Source organism: Fringilla coelebs (assembly GCF_963513975.1).
Source record: "Fringilla coelebs genome assembly, chromosome: 2".
Classification (NCBI taxonomy): Eukaryota; Metazoa; Chordata; class Aves; order Passeriformes; family Fringillidae; genus Fringilla; species Fringilla coelebs.
Window position 1 is genome coordinate 32769283 of NC_140029.1, and position 21240 is coordinate 32790522.

Here is a 21240-nt window from a genome sequence, read left to right on the forward strand (position 1 = left end):
AAATACCTAAAATAAAAAGCAGGTATTCAGTATAGTTTAAATAACTGAACGGTCAGTTTTCAGCTTCTTTGTGAAAAAGGTATTTAATTACCTCATGACATACTTTCACCTTCCTGTAGAGGAAAATTTGCAAGGAACTACTGTGCCTTCCCTTCACAGAGACAGACTACCAGTCTCTATCATCTGTATGAAGAGGACTGCTTACAGAAGCACATTGGGCATTGAGTACACAGGACATGGGATTTCAGTGATCAGACTTCTGATAATAGCGGACACACACCATAAAACATGTCTCTGCAGAGCAGTCCCTGTATGCTCTCCTAAATAAATAACAACATTCACATTGAACTCCATGAGTCAGTGTCCCACCACAGTAAAAAAAGGAACCAAAGACTGGTTCTGTGAAACCAGATTGGTCTTGTGAAAACACAAACTTTTGAGTTTCATGCTGAAATGAAACTTTTGGGATAGGACTGACTCTTAGTAAATCATCTCTTAGAGAGCTCATACTCAGAGGCATCCCAAAAGAGCCTACAAAGAGGCCAAGCTGGCAGGGGCAATGAGCCCTTCCCCACACCCTTTGCAGCAGCTGGGGAAATGAGGTTCACATCTTGTCAGCTGTCCATGGGGCAGCACCCTCTTCAGATGCCAGACTACATCTCGCTGATGAAAGAAGCTGCTAATTCACATGCCAGGTGGGATGTGTGTGCAGCAAGGGAGTCTCAGCATTCTCCCATCAGGGAAAGTCACACTTGAGTAAGGGCTACAAAATCAAGGCAAAAACATCTGTTTGGTAGTTGAAGTCAGAATAGCCAACAGGCATTAATGCGCATGCTTGCTCATGGTGCTCAGCTTTTTGGGTCAGTCCCTCGAAAACATGTTTCCACTTTCTGTTCTTGTGGTATAACATTTTGTTCTTTATGCTGCAGAAAAAAGAGCGCAACTTGCTGGGAAATAAACCAACTAATACCTACAGCACCGGGAAGATGACTCCTGCACCAAACATGCCAAAGGACTCAGCCCCAGCTGTCATCTCAAACACTACATCTGCTCCAGTGAAGCCTGCAGAAGAAAAGCCTGCTGAAAGCAAAAAGACTTACAACAGCATCAGTAAGATTGACAAAATGTCCCGGATAATTTTTCCAGTGCTGTTTGGAACTTTTAACTTAGTTTACTGGGCCACATATTTGAATAGGGAGCCTGTTATTAAAGGTGCCAATTCTCCAAAATAAACTGAAGTACTCTGGAGCCACTTGTGAGCCATACTTACAAAGCAGATGCTACCAAGGAAAATTTGAGATCCAGATGACTTTCTACGTTTGGGCAATATTCTTCAGGAAGTTTTTTGCATGTTTAATAATATGTACAAATAATATTGCCTTGATTGTTTCTACATGTAACCTCAGATGTTTTGGAGACAATTATATTACTTACAGCAACGGATCTTTATAAAAGATCAGAAGACATTGAACATGGCTTCTTTGCTGCTGAGTATCTTGCATTGATAGTTTACAAATAAAATAAGTTATATTTTTTAACTGTTCAAGTGTACTACATATCGTGGTTTTTATACTTCAGATGTACAGTCATACAAATATGGGCTTAACCTATATTTTACAGAAGAGCTCCACTATTGTCATCTGATAAGTTACTGAGTAACGCCAGTTGTAAATGTGCCAAATTATTAAGTGTAGGGCTATGTTTGAGCACTTTTACTAGTTACAGGTAGTGCATTACTCCATAGACAAAACTGCTCAGCCCAATTTTCACTGGAAGTTTAATACAATGCAGTAAATCCTAATGGGACTATGAGGATTTTCACTGCTTGAGATTCTAGTTTGCAGTGAAATAACACAGGGAGCAGGATGCTACTTATGTAAATAAAGATGATGGAATCTTGCCCTTAAATGAAAATACAAAGTTTGTTTGGATTTTGCATTCCAAAGAATTCTCTCTAATGATTTTCAGTATTTATTCCAAAATTAAGAATTATATTGCATGAAATTAACATAGATTAGGAACATATTTGTGCAAATAAAACTTCTAACAACAGCAGCAGACATTTTTATCAGGGTAAAGTAAATTATGTTTGGACACTTTTCCAAGAAGAAGACTGTGTTATATTAGCAGAGATTAACAGAAAAGAATTACAGTATTTCTGCAATAATTATTACTTGTTTCCCACTGCAAAAATCAATCAGCCAACACTAGAAAGTGTAATCAGAAAAAAAAGATGTGCTTCATGACGGCAAGGTGTTTCAGTGACAATATTGACAGAAAGGTCTTTGTACTGTCCATCTGAAACTTTTCTATAAAACGCCTTGCTGCTGACAATGTGTTTTGCTTTCACAATGAATGAGAAAATGCAGTCTGAGTTTTCAGCTCTTTCCTCCTTGGCATCCTTTAATTGTTCCAGAAGCTTTTGTAATTAAATCTTAATGTTTAAATAAAAAATGCATTCAACATTTGATTGCAAAATGTCGTTCTTATACTGGTTGTCCTTTTAGAAAGACCAAAGAGCACACCAGAGAAGCTGAAGAATTAACTGGAAAGCACACATGCACACACTTGATCTCGTGTGCACACATGATATATCCTCCCTGTTGCCCACAAAGGGACATGCCTTGAGTAAACACAGTGAATTGAGTTGTTGCAGAATATAGGTGCTATCCTGCTATGGAGCAAAAATCCCATGATCTTTTGGGGACAGAGTGGAGAGCTCATGCTTTGAGGTGAGGATCTGGTGTGGGACTGGGGAGTTGTTTGGCTTCTTTTGTGTCTTCTCTTCAACCCTTTCATTCCTAAAAATTGCCAAGAAAAAATCTCATGCGTCTATTGTTTTTTGAAGCTTTTAGTTTGATGCTGTGGAATGAAAAATTCATAAATTCTTGAGGGCAACAGAGAAGCTATGGGACTGAGCAAGTGACTGGATGCTGATAAACAGGAGCAAGGGAGGGGGTACACCCATCTATTCAGTGCTAGCCTGAGCTGAGGTGAGGATGTGGTTCATGTAGCCTGCCTCTGTGTCTTTGAGTGGCTATGCACCTCCTTGTTCACTGTCCCCTTGGGGGATCCCTTTGGCTTTTGTGCTTATTGGAAGGCAAAACTTTATACTAAATTCCCTTGGCTATTTCTTCAGGTGAGAAACTCAAAGAATTACATGACTGAGTCTTCTTCTCTGAGAATGAGAAACTCAGAGCCATCTTTAAGTAGCATTTTCCAGACTAGTTCTGGAGACTGACCAGAGAGTTCCTGTACTTTGTTTTATCTGCTTACACCCAAGTCTGACTTATTTTGTATTACAGCATTATTTCCTGGTCTCCATTGCAGGACTCAGTGAAAGGATCTCTAAATCTGATCTATTTTACTTACATGGAAAGTAGTCTTCAACAAATATGGGTGTACCTGCAGCATGAGCTTGTGCATGAACAGTAGGTGTCCCATAGTTTGGAAAATGCTTCAATAAGCCAATACACTCCAGGCTGGAACACTTAAATGCTATTGCCTTGCATTATATCCTACCTCACAATTCAGATCTCTCCACAGTCAGTAGAACTGTTTGTGTGGGAGATCACTACTCACTGAGATGGTACCTGAACTGTGGGAGACAGGAGCATTTTTCCAGGTCCTGGCTCAACCAAAACACCTTGGCCTGGTCCTGCCCCAGGCTAGGGTGGGATCTGGATGTGCACCAACTTCCCCTGGTATCCCATGGAAGTAGCTTGGGCTTTTGGGAATGGAGTGAGCTGTGTCAATGTCCCCAGCATGGGTGAACCAGGACCCCGCGGGACATAGCTACTTCACAGCTTAGTCATGGCCAAAGGGAGTAATAAATAGGAATTGCTTCTCATTGATTTTTTAATGTATGCTTTAATGAAAAAAGAGTTGAAAAGTGAATTACAACAATTCAGCACTGTAGGGGAAGTGTGTGCAGGCTGCTGCCAAATTTCCTTCCTTGCACCCAGTAAGAATGAAAGAACAAGTCAAATACAATGGAAGAGATTTTTAATTTCTGATATTTGAGCTATGCCAGCTTACTTCAAGGATGAATTTAAGCAACAATCTATTTTCTAAAGCTGAACCCTCTTCTGTTATCTTGAGTTGTGTTCTGCTTTTTTCTAAATGGAATGTGCCCTCTGTGGAATAACTGAACATATTTATACAGAACTGAGGATGTAATGATTTTATGAAATAATCACATCTTTCAAAAATTATTGCTCAACATCTAAGTTAAACTTTGAAGAAAAATGAATTAAACTGTTTTGCTCTTCATTTTATGCAGAGAAGATGAATGTATCACTTGCAGATTTTTTAAATCTGGAGAAAAAGTTCTTTGTAATAAGGATGTATTTCCCCTAATACCTTTGCTCCTCAAATTGGAATTGACACTGAAATTATACAATTACTTGAATCCTTTCTAATCTTTTATGTGTTTTTACGTCACTACAAACATTAAAGTATGGTCATTGCATAGTGACTCCTTACTTTACCAATTTTGCATTTTCCACTACGTTGTTATAGACATTTGTTCAATTTTGAGAAGATAGAAAGATTGGAAATTAGATTTTATGAAGCCCGAAGGACTTCTGAAGGATCTTCCAAGGATTACCCCTAATTTAGACTGAAGTGTAAGTGTCCCATTCTGTAATGCATTATTTCCTTTTCAGTGCCATCCTCAAAAGCAATTATCGCTTCTCACAGTCATAATGTCTTAAAAGTTGCTGCTTAAATTAATCCCTGGCTAAAAGCAAAGTAAAAGGTAAGAATATCGATTGAAGAGACCAACTAATTTCAGTTAGATGAATTTGGAGAGTTTTTGAGAAATCCTGATAGATTGCAATGGACTGGACCAACAATGATAGGCTGGATTTGTAGGCAGGAAAATTACTACACAGAGGGCAACCCCACACTATAACTTAACACATATATGATAATAAATGTTGGAGCCAGCCACCCAAGGCAGTTTTGGCCTCAGTGGATCTGGGCTCAGTTCTTCATTCACTGGGGGCTAGTGTTTTTGATGTCCTCAGGACAACTGCTCAAGGATGGCCTGGCCCCAGAGGAGCATCCCTGCCTGCCCTGGATACCCATGCTTCTGCCAGAAGCCTACACAAAGCTACTGAAAAGCTGCAGCATGGCAGCATCAGGAGGGATTCTCCCTATCCTGCCCATGAGCCAGAGAGCAGAGAGCCCTGTGCTGAAGGACAGAACGGAGAGCACACAGAAATTGCTGGGACCTCTGGGGTTCAACTTCCTACCTAAAGGCTCCAGCAAGAGCAAGAGAGACCTTCAGTCAGAATAAACTGGCTCAAGCCTCTTAGAAATCTCTAATAGGCCTGAAGCTGGAGGACTCCAGGAGCTGTAGGATATGGATTTTAGGTTGTTCCTTCTTTGTCTCAGAGTAGCCCCAGTTCCCTTCTGGGCTTCTCATGGTGTATAGGTACCACTGGGGTGCAGGAAAACCACTAGTAGGGCTGTCCTTCAACACTGAATCTCAGAAAATTCAGGTGCCCAAACTGTTCAGCACTTAAGATGGACTCTCAGTTCTAGCAAGTGAGGAATTTGATCCATGGGTCCCATTTCCTTCTTTGGCATTTCCCCCCTAATTTATGCTAGCTAGCTCCCTGAACAGCTACTTCCAGAGACTCATACTTCCCCACTGCACAGGACATACCACAGAGGTATCCCTCAGGTTGAAAAGATACTCACCTTCTGTGAAAGTGCAATGAAAGGTAAGTTAAATGTGGATGCATTTTGTTGTGCTGGAGAATATTACTGAGAACTTAAACATTTTACTATCATTACATGGCATGATAAAATGTTCTTTTGTTAAAACCTGTGCTGGATAATCAAGACCCTTACCTGAACATACAATTTGAAAGGCTCAGCAAAAGCAGACAGTGTGCTTAAAAGTAAAATAAAAGGATGTGAGTATGAAGAGGAGGAGCAGAAATGAACGAGGCATGAGGTGTAATGAAGAGTGGTGCTAAAGTATCCCTTTGGCATTAACGCACCGAGGACAACAGAAAGAAAACCTTAAACATCACTATTTTTCTTACAGCTTGAGGAGTCAATAATCAATGAATCATATTGCTCCGATCGAGCCTTGGGGATTCTTGACACTCTGCAAGGAAAGAGGGGACACTGTGAGGGTCCTTCTCGAGGTCTGAGTGACTCGATGGTCACATAAAGTTGCGCTCACGGCGCAAGGGTAACCGAGCGCTCTGCCGCCGGCTGGAGGCAGCGCGGGGCGAGGACCCGGCGCAGTCCCTCGCGCTTCCCGCCGCCGCCGCCAGAGGATCCCGCCACCGCGCCAGGATGCGCTTCGGGCGGGATGGGGCTGGCGGGCGAGGAAGAGGGGGAGCGGCGCCCGACGGAGCCGCCGCGGCGGGGAAACCACCCCCGGCTCCCTCCCATCCCGCCCGGGGGTCCCGCGGAGCAGGGCCGCCGAGAGCGGGGATGCGGAGCTGGACCTGCCCTCGCCATTTCTCATCGTAAATCGCCGCTGGCGTGTTTCTCCTCCGGGTCTCTCCGCCACCTGCTATCTGGCTCACTCGTGCCGCCCACCCGGGAAGTGGCAGAGGCACGGCGGCCCCCAGTCGCCCTTCCCGCTGGCGGCGAAGCGAGCTCCCCCGGCCCGGCCGCCGCAGCCTTCTCCGATGCTGCAGTTCCGCCCCGGCTGTTCGCGCTGCTGGGCTCCCCGGTACGGTTGCCGAGGCCGGGCTAAGTTTTTTTTATTCAAATTTAGTGTCCGTGTGAATACACACATTTTTCTATATGGCCAGCGCTGGGGAAACCCCTCTTTGCATGTCGGGCGCTTCCCGTCCTTGCTTTCCAAACGCGCGGGCGCTGCGAGCCGGGACGTGGGCACCGCGACCTGGGAGCCCTAAATGATGTTTGCATAAGCAGCAGCTTTCAGGAAACCTTCAAGTGCCTGCGGCCCGTCGCCGTGCGGCGGTGCCAAACCCCGTGCCGTCGAGACCTTCTCGGGTCGCTGGGAGGCGGCGGCTCCCCTGTTCGCCCCGTCCCGCCTCCCGCCCGCCCCGCAGCGCCGGTGCTCCCGCAAACTTCACAGCAGCCGATCGGCGTGCTGCTTGACCGTCAGCATAGCTGTTCCTGGTGAAATCCAGGCAACCCCCGAGCATTCGCCGTCCTTTCCCTTCCTCATTTTCTCAGGGCAGCAGGCGGCCTGGCTTCCACCCGCATTTCTCTGCTGGTGACCGAAAAGAGCACAAGCTTTGTAAGAAATTATTATTAGCAATTCACGGTAACTGCAATTAGACAAAGTAAACACGAAAGAACTGCTGTACAATCTAGTAAAGAGGCGTTTAGGTTGGAAATAATAAAAAAAAAACCAACAAAACCCGAAAGGTTGAAAGAAAACCCCTAAAATGAATTACTGAGAGTTAATTGCCTGACTCACGACAGATTTTCCTTAAGCTGTGTCGTTCCTTCAAAAATTAACTTCGGGAACAGAACTCCCTATAGCCAGCTCTTCTAGGCATCATGTAGGAGTTATTCTAAAAGCAAGATTGCGTCTTCCAGTAGATTTTTTTTTTTAATTAAACAATTAAAAATGACTCCCCCAGGACATGGAAGTTATGTCTAAGGGAGAAGGAAACATTTACACTCCTGAGATTTCTGATCACAGGAAAGCGGTGACTCGCTGTACCTCTGGCAGTTTTTTGTTTCCAAATTAGCATTACGTAAGTGAAATTTTGTGACTTCCCATTCTGAACACAAAGGGGAATATTCCAATTACCCCGATGCCTGGTGCAAAGCTCCATACACCTGAAGAGAAGTCGCAAAAAATCACTGTGCTGTTCGTACTGGAGTAGAAAGGCAAAAGTTGTCCAAACCCAAACTATTTTTGCCCTGAATACACTTGACTGTTGTCTCATTTCCGAGTTCTCACAGCAGAAAAACCGAATTTACTTCAAAGTTCACAATGTACACATAAGTCTGGTCTTACACATAAGTAACCTGGTCTACAGGATCGTGTAGACCTCTTCTTTTCTCCGTGTATACATTTTTCTGGCATATCTTGTGCATATACATGTGCATCCATGCGTTCGTACAGTGCATGCCAACTTCTGCATGCATCCACCTAGATACAGAGGCATACCGAAACACACTGCCTTGCGTTTGTCTATCTGTCCGTGCAAGCAGCCGCACGGATTACATGGATCTGCGCCTGTGTGTACATCGGGATGCCCGCCGCTCCGATCACCCCGACACCAGCGCTCGACCCCTCTTCCCTTCTTGTGAAGAGAGCACCTCCAGCCCGGGCGGTGGGGGGGCTTTCGGCAAGTAGTTGTGGGGTTTGGGCATGAGGACATCCCGCAAAACATCACGGGGATCCTTCCGCGGGTCACCCCGTCTGGGGCATCGGGCTGCTGATGTCGGGGAGAACTCCCGGCTGCCGACTGACTGCGGCTGCCGGGTTTGCTGCTCCCCCTCTCTTGTGTGCGTGTGTGTGCGCCCGCTGGGGCGGGGGCAGGGTTCACTTCCCGGCTCCTCCAGTTGCCGGCGAGGCGGGAACCTGTTGGGCAGGGAGCGGGGACGAGGTGCTCTCCGATGCGGGGCGGTCCCCGGCAGCGCTCCGGTGCCGCGCTGCGGGTGCGGGCAGGCGCTCCGCGGGGGGGGCAAGGTGCGCCCCTTCCCCCCGCCCCTGCCCGCCCCCCTCCCGGGCCAGCCCGGCCCGGCCTGCCCCGCGGCTCCCGCGGCCCGGCGGGGCCCGGGCTGCTCGGCGCTGTGCACCGCCCGGGGGGCACGGCCAGCGCCAGCCCGGGCAGCGGGAGAGGCCGCGCCGCTGCACCCGGCGACTGGCTGCTGGCAGAGGGGACGCGCCGCAGCTCCGTGCCTGCTGAACACCTGTCAGCCCGCGGAGCCTGATTTATACCTGGCCTCTCCGCTGGGGATTTCCCCCTCGTTCCACTTCTGCCTTTTTTTTTTTTTTTTTACCCCTCTCGCCTCCTCCCTCCCTTCTCGGAGCGTTGTGGAAGAGAGTGTTTTCTTCAGGATATTAAGCTGAGAATACAGAGGAAGAGAGGCTCAGACCTTTACCTCACTGCCTCATTTTCCCTTCCATGTGAACATTCTGCAACGTTTCCTTCATCCTGCCGCACCTCTCACCTGGCCAGCGCTGTCCGGACCATGTCCGCTAAGCTCCTGCCGGTTTTCTTCCTCCTCTCAGTGTTCCACGCTTGGTAAGTCTGCGCTCCCCTCGCCTCCCCTCCAGCCCCTCTCCTCTCTGCACTGGGGCTGGAGGGTTGAAGTCCCATTTGCCGGAGTTTGCACAATATTCGGCACCCAGGAAGAACAGTGGGCTCTCCCCACCTTCTTCCGCGCCGTGCCGGGGCTCTGTTCCCAAACACGGTTTACCCCGCTCCCAATCCCGGGACCCGCCCGGCTCCGCGGCGCTTCCCGGCCGCACGTGAAGGCGGAGGTCGCCCGCCAGGGCCCTGTCCTGAGCCGGCCCGGCAGAAAGTTTTCCCCTCGGGCGGCTGCCGGCACCCGGTGGGACGGCGGCTGGAGCTGTCCGGGCTCCCCTTGCAGCCCCGGCTTCCCTCCACGCCACCCCCGGGGGATCCGCGGGCGGGGTCGGCGTGAGGGACGAGCCGCGGTCTGCGTGATCCCCTGGTCCCCGCCTCAGGGCCGGGAAGGGTCTGCCCGGCGGGGGTCCGGTATCCACTCTTAGATGCCAGAGGGGCACAGCCGGCAGCGCCAGCCCTGACCTTTTACACTTCGATCTTTTTGGTTGTTCCGGGCTGTCGTACACCCTCACAGAATAACCCAGGCAGAGAGGTCAGCTCAGCTTCCCCTGTAGGAGCCACCACGAGCCAGGCTACAAGCGTGCTCAGAGGCCTTCCCCTGTCCTCCTTGGCAGCCTGCCCCACACCTGAGTGGTGTCTATCTCCTAAATCCCCGCAGGAACTAGAGGATGCTTCATGCCAGCCTCCACAGCAAGTGTGGGACACACCTATTGCAGGAAATAAATCCTTTCCCGACAATGTCTTGGAGTTTTCTAGACTTCCTCCCCTGCAGTTTATGCCAAGTCTCTTCTCTGTCACTTTACAGAATCAAAACTGACGAAGAGTTGGGGAAAGGCATGTAGCCTTTCTTCCTTCCTAGTTTGAGACTGGCTTGTCATCACCCTGTAGTTATTTCTCTGCATCACACGAATATGAGAGGAATTGGCAGTCACCTGTAGGGCTACAAAAGAAAAATGCAACCTCAAGTGCCTTGAAGGAGCACTATTGCCTTAACTATGTAGAGACAAGCAATGGAAGGGAAATAATAACTTCTTAAGGAAGAAAGCAAAAAAGCCTGAAAAATTTGTGTCTAGTGTTTTAGTCTGATCCACTGTGAAACCTCTTCCACCTTCAATCTTAATCTAGAAGATAGGTAGGGATTTAAATGGTTTGGAGGTACTTTCTAGGAAAGAAGCTGCTGAAGTGAGGGGATCTAAAAGATCTGACAGTGCTTTGATAGACTCTTGTTAGTCTTGTTTTAAAGCAGCATCTCCCTGAAATAGGAATCATGATACTACTTGAACTCAGTTCTCATTTCCAGGTGCAGTCTGAATGCCTGTGGTAAAGTTGTGGTGGCTGCAGCAGAAAAAGACATATGATTTCTCCTCTTTGCTATCAGCAGTTCAGCACCACTGCAGAGCTTCAGCTCGGAAATATCAACCATATATGTTGGGAGATGATGACTCCTTTGAGAATGGTTCTGTAACAGCAGTATTAAAACACCGGGCTTATCATGAATCTGATGGGAAAAAAAAACTCTCCCAAAATCCTCTTGATTTTTTCAATGCTCATTGGGTGAATTAGAAAAAGAAAAAAAAAGTCAAGTTTTAAAAAAATACAGCCCTATAACAGAAGAGTAGTGGTTGTCTATTCAAAATTTTGTCCTAAGTTTTCTCTACTTTTACAGCTCAGTTATATGAGCTCTCTTCAGAAAATCCCCAGGGTCTAGGTTTAAAAATTATTTTTATATAGAAATTGTGCCAACAGCAATTGCAAATTGTGAGGTCATGTTAAGTGATCTGTGGTTAATCTTTAGGGGCATATTGGCTGTAAAGCAGTTTCAGTTTAAAGTTTCATTATGTTCTCAAATAGTGGTCTTCTAGCAATGTGAGGGTTGATGATGCTCTGTGATTAAATTTTTATATTTGTATCAGGTTTTTTTATGTTCACATAGAGTATTTATCAAGTCTTCTGGACATCTGAGGTATTTTAAAATACACTTGGTGTCATTATGGAGAAAAGGAGAGAGAGAGAAGGAAAGTTGCACAGATGTGTGTAGCACATCCTATGAACAAACAAGGCTTGTTCCTCTCATTCTCCACTGCTTTGCACCTTACATAATTATTGACATTTATGGAAAAAAGTTGCAAAATTGGGCAATTGCAGGTTGAAATAACACACGATTCTTTCCATAGGTTTCATCACTGAGGTTATCTTTTCTCCTAATAGCTTCATCTCAGTCTGTCATAGATTTTCTCCAGTGAGAGGTATCAAACAGATTTGGTTTCTAAGATACCAAAAGAAACATCTGATGAAGATATCATCTTCAAATCAACATTTTAAAGTCCGTGTACAAAAAGCTGCACAAATGAAATTAGTCTTGTGTGAAAATAGCTCTTGTTGTGATTTCTGGCCAAACTGTAGTTTCATCACATCTGCATTAATATACCCATAAAATAAACACACTCCACCTATAAAGAAGTAAAGTTGCAACTCTTGGTGTAGTACTGTTTTTAAATAAACTTAGTAAAGCTGCAGGGAAATTAAGATTAATTTATTCAATGTGTTTGTGTGCTTGTGATAATCCATCTCAAATTCAAGGAATGAGCTCTTAATTCTAAGCCTCGTAATACATTAAACTCTGAAATTCATGCACTGAGAATGTAATAATTTATTAATAGGATAAAATGATCAGGAAGCATTAACAGATCTGAATTTTTAATACTCTTATTAGGCTTTGTGCAAGAGATGAATCAGTTGTCTTGATGTATTAATAAAGTAATACTGCAGATGTTCGCTCTTTGTAACTTGTAAAAGTATATTGTAAACTAGTCAGAATAGGTTCATTAAAATACAGGATATAAAATACTACAGTGATAGCTGTATTATCTTCTAGAGTATAACTTTTTGAAGACACTTCCAGAAGACAATTTCTGAACAATTGTCAATCATGACCCATCCGCAGATACTCAGCAATTGTTAATGGGAAAATCCTGTTGCACCTGTTGCATCCTGCTGCATCCTGTTGCATCCTATTTTAGTAATGTAAAATAATATCTGTTTGTTTCATTTGTTTTGCAGTTCTAGAAAGGTTGAAGATGATGAATATGAAGATGGAACAACTAACCAAAAATGGGTTTTAGCTCCAAAAACACAAGATACAGATGTGACTCTCATACTAAACAAGCTGTTGAGAGAGTATGACAAAAAGCTGCGGCCAGATATTGGAAGTAAGTACATCTTTCTGCACAAGTGAGGATAAGCTTCTCTGGGTGCAGAGTAGATATGCTACTATATTCTGGAAGTGTGCACTGGAAGTGTGCACAAATATCTGGAGAAGTGTAGATTAAGTTTTTTTGGCTGAAGTTGATTTCCAAGTAAGTATTTTAAAAATGATAATTCTCACAAGGAAGTCTGGTGGTAGCTTGGGGTCCTAAAATTTTGTTGGTTTGTACAGAGTTTGTGTAAGGATATCGAAGGGCTAGTCCTTAAGTATTCAGCAGGTCTTTGGCAGAGGAACACACCTCTTTTGTCATCCAGTCCATGCTGAAAAATCTCACACTCTGAGAAGCAAACAAAACCTCAGCATATTAAAACAAAAAGTAGGACACAGCAAGAGAAGAATGTGCACATATTCTCTTCAAAATACGATCCTGAAAGTTATGTTCCTTAATGCAGAGAATAAGGCACTGGGATTTGCCTGTGTATAGGGCAGCTCCAGAGATCATCTTTCACAAACCAGCAGACATCTCCAAAAGAAATCTTATAGAATCAAAGTGTCTCATGGTCAGCACTACTACATATAAGTATACAATTTAAATAAGAGCCTGTAGGTACCTGCATATAACCATCTTGGGCTATTATATTGTTTTAACTTGTATAATGAGTTTTCAAACCAGTTGTGTTTTTTTTAATTTGGGTTTTTGGTGTGGGTTTTTTTGTTGTTGTTTTTGGTTGGTTTTTGTTTTGTTTTGTTTTGTTTTTAGAGCTCCACCTATTGCAGTTATTCCTTTTTCCCTGGTTTGCAGCCCTAGAGCATAATGGCTGTAGCACAACTGCTGCTCAGTTTGTTCATAGCAAGTTTGTATGACAGAAATCAGAGAGAATTTGTCATTTACATTTACTGTGCCTTGCATGTGCTTTAGGACAAACTGAGAATGGGGAATACTCAAAACAATCACCTAATATAATTTCCTTTCCCTAAATATTTACAGGGATTAGAGGAGAATTCCTATCACTGATTATAAGTTAAATTATTGTTTGCTAATGGCACATGTATTGATATGCTTTCTAGGTGATCTCTTTGGATTGGTTTAGAGGGAGGTAAGAGCCATCTATATGTATTCATCATTACAAATTATGAGTGTCTCATAGCTACACAGTAATGCAACAGTTGCAGAAAAACAAAGACTATCCTGTGGTATTAAAAAGAGGGTCTGTTTAGTTATTTTTATAGCTATTACTTTGATGTTCTATAGTATTTACAAAGATCATATTTGATAGGTGTCTGTTTTTATCACAAAGTGACATTTAGATCTCTCTGCTTAGTTTGTCATGCTGGATTTAGCTATCTTTAATATCTGATGGAGAGATGCTTTAACACACTTTCCCACCCATATCAACATCTGGAAGACAGTCTCAGACAAATTTTTTTATTTATTTTGTACACTGTGTCCTCAGATCACTGACTTAAGGCAGAGTGAATTACATTATGCTTATGTGGGGCAAAGTAATCACTCAAAGTCCCCATATCAGTTGCCATAAAATCAGTAGAGGTCAGACATATCTTGCAGCACTGGGAAGTTATTGTTACCAAAATAATTCCTTTTGTGTCTCCACAACATTTTATAAATCCTGTTTTAGAGAAAGGAGTCAAATTACACAGCTCTTCATATATCAAACAGATTTTATAGTTCTCAACTACATCTATTTCTATCAAGCATCTTGGTCCTAGGCCATTTTTTGTCTTTGATAGCAATCTGGCTATTTCAGAACCTGTGCTGAGTGTTGTTCAAATGCTAGAGAAGTGAGTTCATCTCTGCTTCCTCCCCTGGTTCCTCTTTGCACCTCTCCTACCTTTGATGCAGATAAATAACATTGCCCTTTTGAAGTTGTGGAGCTGTCGCATTTGGCAAGGAGAACACAAGGGGAATGCTAGAGAATCAGGCATTACAGATAGCTTCCCTGAATTGCTGGCTGGTGCCTCACACACAAGCAAATCTTCCTTTCCATCTGGGAGCTGGTTATCCTCCTAACAAGGTGGTTGACATGACCTGGCAACAGAACTGTCTTGCTGCCCTGAAGGTCTCAGTATTAATACAAATGCTTTAAAGCATTATACATACCAGCTAGAGCACCAGGAAGAAAAGGTAGTGTGCCAGGTAACATAGACCATAAAATACAAAAGTGCATGTTTTGGAAATTAGAGGAAGCATGGAGTGAACCAGTAGAAGAAGCGAGCAGTGATTCTCAGATTCAAGCACAAGTTCAGCCAATACTGAGGGTTAAATCCAGGACTCATATACAGTCACCTACTCATTAGGGCCTTTACATTGTTTATATACATTTTAATATACACATATTAAATATACACATACATATATATACTTAAATATATACATATTTAATATACACATTACCTGTACAGCATGGTACTGCTGGGAAGTAAGTTGTGTGACCCACAGGACTTACCATTTCATGTCACACTGCTCTTCACTCAGTTTTTCAATCCTTTTTGGCAAATCCACTATTTCTAACAGTGTGTAGCTTTACCTGTTGTCCTGAGGAAATGATCTTTGTTCTGAATGCAGTCAGAAAGGCCTAGGAAATACTTTGCACTTTCTAAGGTTAGGATTGCCAGTTTCAGATCACTTGGGAAGGCGCTTCTGCAGCCAGAAACCATGGAGAGAAGGAGAAGATTGTGGCGAATAAAATATATCAAAGTGCATACTAGCACAGGCAGTGACTTCTTTGTGGTTTTCATTCTTCTCAGGGCAACTGATATTTTGGCTAGCTCAAAATAGAGTCCTGCCTGGTAAAGGCATATTCTGTGTGCCCTTTTGCCATACTGTGGGCACTGACATTGTCAGCAATCTCATCTCCTCCACGCCAGCAGTACAGCCATAAGTGAGGATTCCCTTAGCTACCCCCTTTCCTCCTGTCACCCAAGCACATCTGAACCACTGTAGAGTGTGTAGGTCACTGCTTGCCTGCAAGGCTAGGACTTTTTTTCCCCCCTCATCCTGGCCTATACTTGGCCTTAGCTTCTGTGTAAGTGACTGTTGCTCAGATCATAGGCACAATCTAGACTCAGCACTTCAGGCATCACCTGCAAGGTTCCAGGCCAGGATTTTTAAAGAGTGGATTGAACAAACTAAATATTAGGCAAAACAGCTAACCTGTGAAAGCTATTAGCAAAGTGATACCTTAACAGGACCTGTCTCACTAAAAGGGGATTTCCTTTGATCTTTAGAAACAAAGCAGTGTTCTGCCATCAGGGGAATGCCTGACTTCGTCCCCTGTGGCCACACACTTGGCAGATTTCTTGTCTCCATGAATATCATGGCTTTTTATTTTATTGGTGGTATCTGGAAAGTTTCTATTATACCACAAAAATACATGCCTTTTTGAATTGGGAAAAAAAAAGAAAGAAAGCACTTTATACTGAAGCGCTAATAACAGTGTACTGATTAGATCAAAAAGAAAAGTGTTTTATGATGTAAAGCATCTTTTCACCTATTTTTTTACCAGCTACAATTATAGATCTGAGATACTCAGGTCTTTTGCGTAGTATCAAAGGCACCAATCCTAGAAAAAGACTAAACCAATTCACAGCTATGAAGGTCTTAGCATCTCTTCCATAGGCAGATATTCTGTGTTTTGTTTCAAAGTGCTTTGAAGCGAAGACCTGTTTAATGGATATGCGTCATTTTCTACCTGCAGGTGCAGTAAGACTTGCTACCCTGCAAGTGTGCTTTTTTGCTCCCATGTCACATTGATACAAATCCTCATATTTAGTAGGCCCAGGTCCTGGCCCTGAAATTTTACTTCCTCTTTATTAATAAAATGAAACAGAAATATTAGGCAAACCAACATGGCACAGAACAGAATGATGATAATTACAGCTAAAAATATCTCAGTTTCATTTAAATTCTAGTAATAAACCAGATTTTTGTAATTGATTTTTTTTTCTTTGATTGACAGGTCTAAAATTTAAGTTACAATCAAAACCCACACAAACAAACAAGCAAAAACAAAAAAAAGAAGACCCAACAATGAAGCGAAACACAGTTTCCTTCAAAGTCAGTTTACTTTAATGAAATCTTCCCTCTCACCTTCCTTAGTGGACCCCAACAAAAGAAAAGCTACCTTTAGAACCCTACATAGTTTCAAGCCTAACTTCATAAGGAATGTAATTTGCCTTAAACAGAAAATTTTTAAGTAAGTGGAAAGTTTTCCAGTCACATTTCCGGAGTGAGCTTATGTGTGGAAACTAATATGTAATAATTTTCTTTAATTGTGAAATTTACCCACCAGAAATTTAGTATGTGAGAGGTTTCTGAAATGTGCCATTAGTAGTGGGAGGGAAAAAGTCTCATCCTAGATTAAGCTTTGAATGGAGGAGTAGTAAGGCAATTTGTATTTCATATTTACATTTTCTGTTTCTCAGATGTATCCTTACATTAAGGAAGTCTCTGAATTGCATACGTTGGAAAAAGCTTCACCAGTCTGTGCTCTGAGACATTTTCAACAAACACCAATTTTGCTTTTAATCCTTCCTTCCTTCCTTCCTTCCTTCCTTCCTTCCTTCCTTCCTTCCTTCCTTCCTTCCTTCCTTCCTTCCTTCCTTCCTTCCTTCCTTCCTTCCTTCCTTCCTTCCTTCCTTCCTTCCTTCCTTCCTTCCTTCCTTCCTTCCTTCCTTCCTTCCTTCCTTCCTTCCTTCCTTCCTTCCTTCCTTCCTTCCTTCCTTCCTTCCTTCCTTCCTTCCTTCCTTCCTTCCTTCCTTCCTTCCTTCCTTCCTTCCTTCCTTCCTTCCTTCCTTCCTTCCTTCCTTCCTTCCTTCCTTCCTTCCTTCCTTCCTTCCTTCCTCCCTCCCTCCCTCCCTCCCTCCCTCCCTCCCTCCCTCTAAAATTATTTGGTCCTTGCAGCCTCTGGCAGTCATCTGTATTTATTTTTTATTTATAAGCCCAAATAAATTCACTTTGGAATATGAAGTGAACATGACTCCGCCAGTTCTAGCTGTCTTGAGAGTCATGCTGGTTTTCTTTACTCCTCCAATATCTTTATAACCATTAGCCATATTTCTGAAGATGAGAGCAGTCTCAGATACTGCTGTGCAGCTCTTGCTACCCCAAGTAGGTTTGTACAAGCAGAGCTGGTACAAATAGATGGGCTCATTTGAATCAGCAAACACAGAGGACTAAGCTCTGTCTGATGTGCTTTACTGTGCTGTTTGGGAGCATTAACAGCAGTCCTCTTTTAAAGCAGTTAAAAGTTTTCTTTGCAACTAATTGAACCAGTTTCTCAGTGCGTGCAAGGAGCAGATCTGTTGGTTGAGAGGAAACAACTCTGTTGGTTTTTAGAGAATATGTCCTTTTCCAGGCACAATCCTGTTGAAAATCTTGAGTTCTGAAGCAGTATCACAATCTTACTCCTGTCTGACCTGCTTTCCTACCATGTTGCACAGAAATGAGCCCTGAAGTGCACCACAGGCAATTACCACAGAGGCTGTCAGGTTATTTTTGCTAGCTGCTGCTTGCCACACCTGATGCTCTTTAAATTAGCTCCAGCTAAGTTTCCCCATATGTGGTGACAGAGGGCTGCATATTGCCTGACAGATCAAAATATTTTTCCAGATCATAGTGCAGAGAAAGCTGTGAAGTGTCATGCAAGGTCAAATTACTACTTTCTGCTGTAAGTCCTTTTTGGTGCTGGCCTACAAGACAGTGTCAGGCATCTTATAACATGAGAGAGATATTCACTGCTTCAGGATTGATCATGGAGAGTTGTACCTGGAAAGCCAACTTGTGTGTAAAGGTGGGAAGGAAGAACATGGGAAGGAGAGATGGGGTAAATTCTGTTTGTATTATGGCAGCACTCAGGAGGGGAAAGCCATAGTCCTTGATCCAACTTCTGTAGTACTGGGCACTGCAGAAGATCGTAGAGTTTAGTCTAATTTAGATTTATATGGAAGAATAAACTTGAATAACCTGTTGTTGAGGACACAGAGTGCTGTGGCTAAGACCTAGGAGGAAACAGGGCTGAATATAGTGAGAGGTCAATGAAAAAGACCATAACAAAAAAAAAATCAGAAATGCGTTAGTTGTTCTCACTGATACTTCCCCTTTTGTTCTTTTTTGGGGGGTATAAGTGGATTGTCTTCCTTTCAGAGATTTTTGTTCTGATTTACCTATCTAACTAGAAATCCTCAAGAAGAGGAATGTTCCTGAGGAAAGAATTGCTGTTCAATGAAGATGAGAATGATCTCTGTTCTAGATGGGATCACAGAAGGGATTTCTTCTGATTCTGCAGGAGTTCTAATTCTCTACCATTTTCAGGAATTGATGCTTTCTTTTGCAGTGTTGGCCATGAAGATTTCTAGAATATTAATAGCAAGGTTAGCAAATTAGGGGTAAACTACTCTATAAACACTCCCATTTCAGTTTTTGTGATACATGATGTTTGAGTTTTGAAAGATTATGTAAACAAATAGTCTTGGTTTGATGCTGGTCCAGTGCATTAAACATAGGCTCTTTCAAAATCCTGCATGGGAGCAACTCGGATTAGAACTGGATCTTGACAGTGAGCTTTCTTCATGCGTGAATTCTTCTTTTCTAATTGCTTTACCGTGGACTGAGTACAGGGAAATTTTTACCTTGGCTTTCTGACCTGCTTTGGTTCGCAGCTTTTCAACCCTCAGGGGAAACATCCTACTTTTTATTCATCATTTTCTCAGGTAAAATTTTAATGTGCCATACTGAAAGTATAAGTAGAGAAATTTTAGTTCAATGCACTGAGCCTGAAGCCCTACAACTCATTGTTTCTGCTTAAAACTCTCCAAAGAACCCCAGTTTAAATATATATTTTTTTAGATCACCTGATTTAAATTAAATGCTGGAAAGCAACACTTTAATTTGAAGCTTACTGTACTTCAATATATAGAAATATTTTAGTATTCAAACACTGTTTTTCTGAATTTACCCCATAATTTATCCCTGGTAATGCAGTTCTTTGCCTATATAAAATGCTCCTTTCTCTCATTTCTAAGAAAACACTTGTATCTTTGCATTACTTATGTCTTATGTGTAGTCTTTGAGGTTGAAAAAAAGAACTGCTTTTGTGTTTTACCCAATTTCTAAACAGCAATCTCCCTTAAAATACAACCTTATCTTTCTGACTGTAAATAATTAATTTACACAGATAACTTTTATTTTGTGTTTTATTTACTAACAGTGACTATTTGCTGAACTGACTTGATGCATTCACAGATAGAATATTTTTCTTGAATGGCATAGTAGGTAGGAAAGTTTGGTTGACAGTTAATGTTTGCCTAACTCTTAGTCTTAACTGTCAAACACAAAATTAAATATAGAAGGTGCTATTATAAACTATATTATAAACTAAATATAAAAGATGTTATTATTCTCTCTTCTTTTCTACAGCTTCACTATAATGTTTTTAAATCTGAGGGGATCATGGGAGCATATCATACAAACTTTCTGTTTGCCATGAGTTGAAAGTTAGGTAAGAGTCAGGGAAAGTTTTTACATGAGAAAATTCTTTTCTTCTTATCCCTTCCCTCTCTGATTGCCCAGACTATGCTGTCGCTAAAGAGGTTTCTTAGAAAGTATTTGTAAACTGCAAGGATGTTCTGTATTAGTTGCCATTTTGAGGTCATGGCACAAACTAATTGTTGTGTCATCTTTAAATAGGGAGATATTATGTTCTTTACATATTATTTTAAATACTGTTGCTCATTTTTACATCTGTATAGTTTTCTTATGGCTGTTATTGTTAATCCAGACCCTGGTTGCTGGCTGGCTAGACTTTGCAGGAACAAATTCTGTTATTGTTCAGTCTTATGATATCCCACAGGAATTCTCCTCTCTGATGAATATAAGTAAAACAAAAATTAAAACTGTAGGGATTGATTGAAAAACAAGCCCCTAACCATTAAGATCTACAGGTTTTCATTCCACAACATAATACTTGAAAAATTACAGCTTGTGCATTAGGGAATGGTAAATGAAGGATGAAAGTGCTGAAGGTTGATTGATAGTTAAGGTGGGAAATGAAGAATAAAAGTGATTTGTAGTTAATTGAGGGAGTCCGTTTATGTGCACACTGTCATTCACACTTCTGGACAAAATGACAACCAAACCTAGCATGTAAAAAAGATACTGTTTTCAGAGGACTGTGTTCTCATCCTGGTATTGGTTTAATCCAAACTTTCTTTCTTCTTTTGATTTTCATTTGCAGTTCTGCTTTGGTAGTTTGGTAGTTTGAACCTATAACATATGGATTTCATTTCTGTCAGTTTCTGTGTCTGTAGCAAGTGGAGGATTCTGTTTTCAAGCCCATTCTCTTCCATGCAGGAAGAATGAGGGTTTTTAATTTTCCTCCCTGATAGATTCGTAGCATTGTAGAAAAGAATCATTGAATAATTTAGGTTGCAAAAGATTTTTGAGTCCAACCCTTTACTTAACACTGTTAAATCCAACACTAGACCATGTCCTTAAGTGCCACATCCACTCATCTTTTAGATACCTCCAGTGAGGGTGGCTTAACACTTCCAGTTACCAGTTTTTCTTCAAATGTGGTGATTTGTTGTAAAATGGAGATGTGTTAGCTGACAGTATTCAGTCTTGAGAAGTCACTTGTTAGCATAGCAGTTTGTTTTATAGGAACAGCTAGGCAAATAGATGTTGCCTATAACGTAATGTAGGAAAATTGGAATAGTCATCATCACTAATGCAAAGTAAAAATT

General features: G+C 42.4%; 2 protein-coding genes across 2 annotated transcripts in view; both read left to right on the forward strand.

The window, feature by feature from the left end:
• GABRA5 (gamma-aminobutyric acid type A receptor subunit alpha5) overlaps window positions 1-1232 on the forward strand; it is a gene marked incomplete at both ends in the record, with an annotated part of 52799 nt that extends 51567 nt beyond the window's left edge. The window contains one exon of the mRNA XM_084226417.1: window positions 930-1232. Within this exon, the coding sequence (XP_084082543.1) occupies window positions 930-1232 (303 nt within the window). The remainder of the gene's footprint in view (window positions 1-929) is intronic.
• A 7924-nt stretch (window positions 1233-9156) lies between these two features.
• The window catches only part of GABRG3 (gamma-aminobutyric acid type A receptor subunit gamma3), a gene marked incomplete at both ends in the record, with an annotated part of 288540 nt that continues 276456 nt past the window's right edge, over window positions 9157-21240 (forward strand). Inside the window, 2 exons of the mRNA XM_084201189.1 lie at window positions 9157-9209; window positions 12336-12484. Coding sequence (XP_084057315.1) covers window positions 9157-9209; window positions 12336-12484 — 202 coding nt within the window. The remainder of the gene's footprint in view (window positions 9210-12335; window positions 12485-21240) is intronic.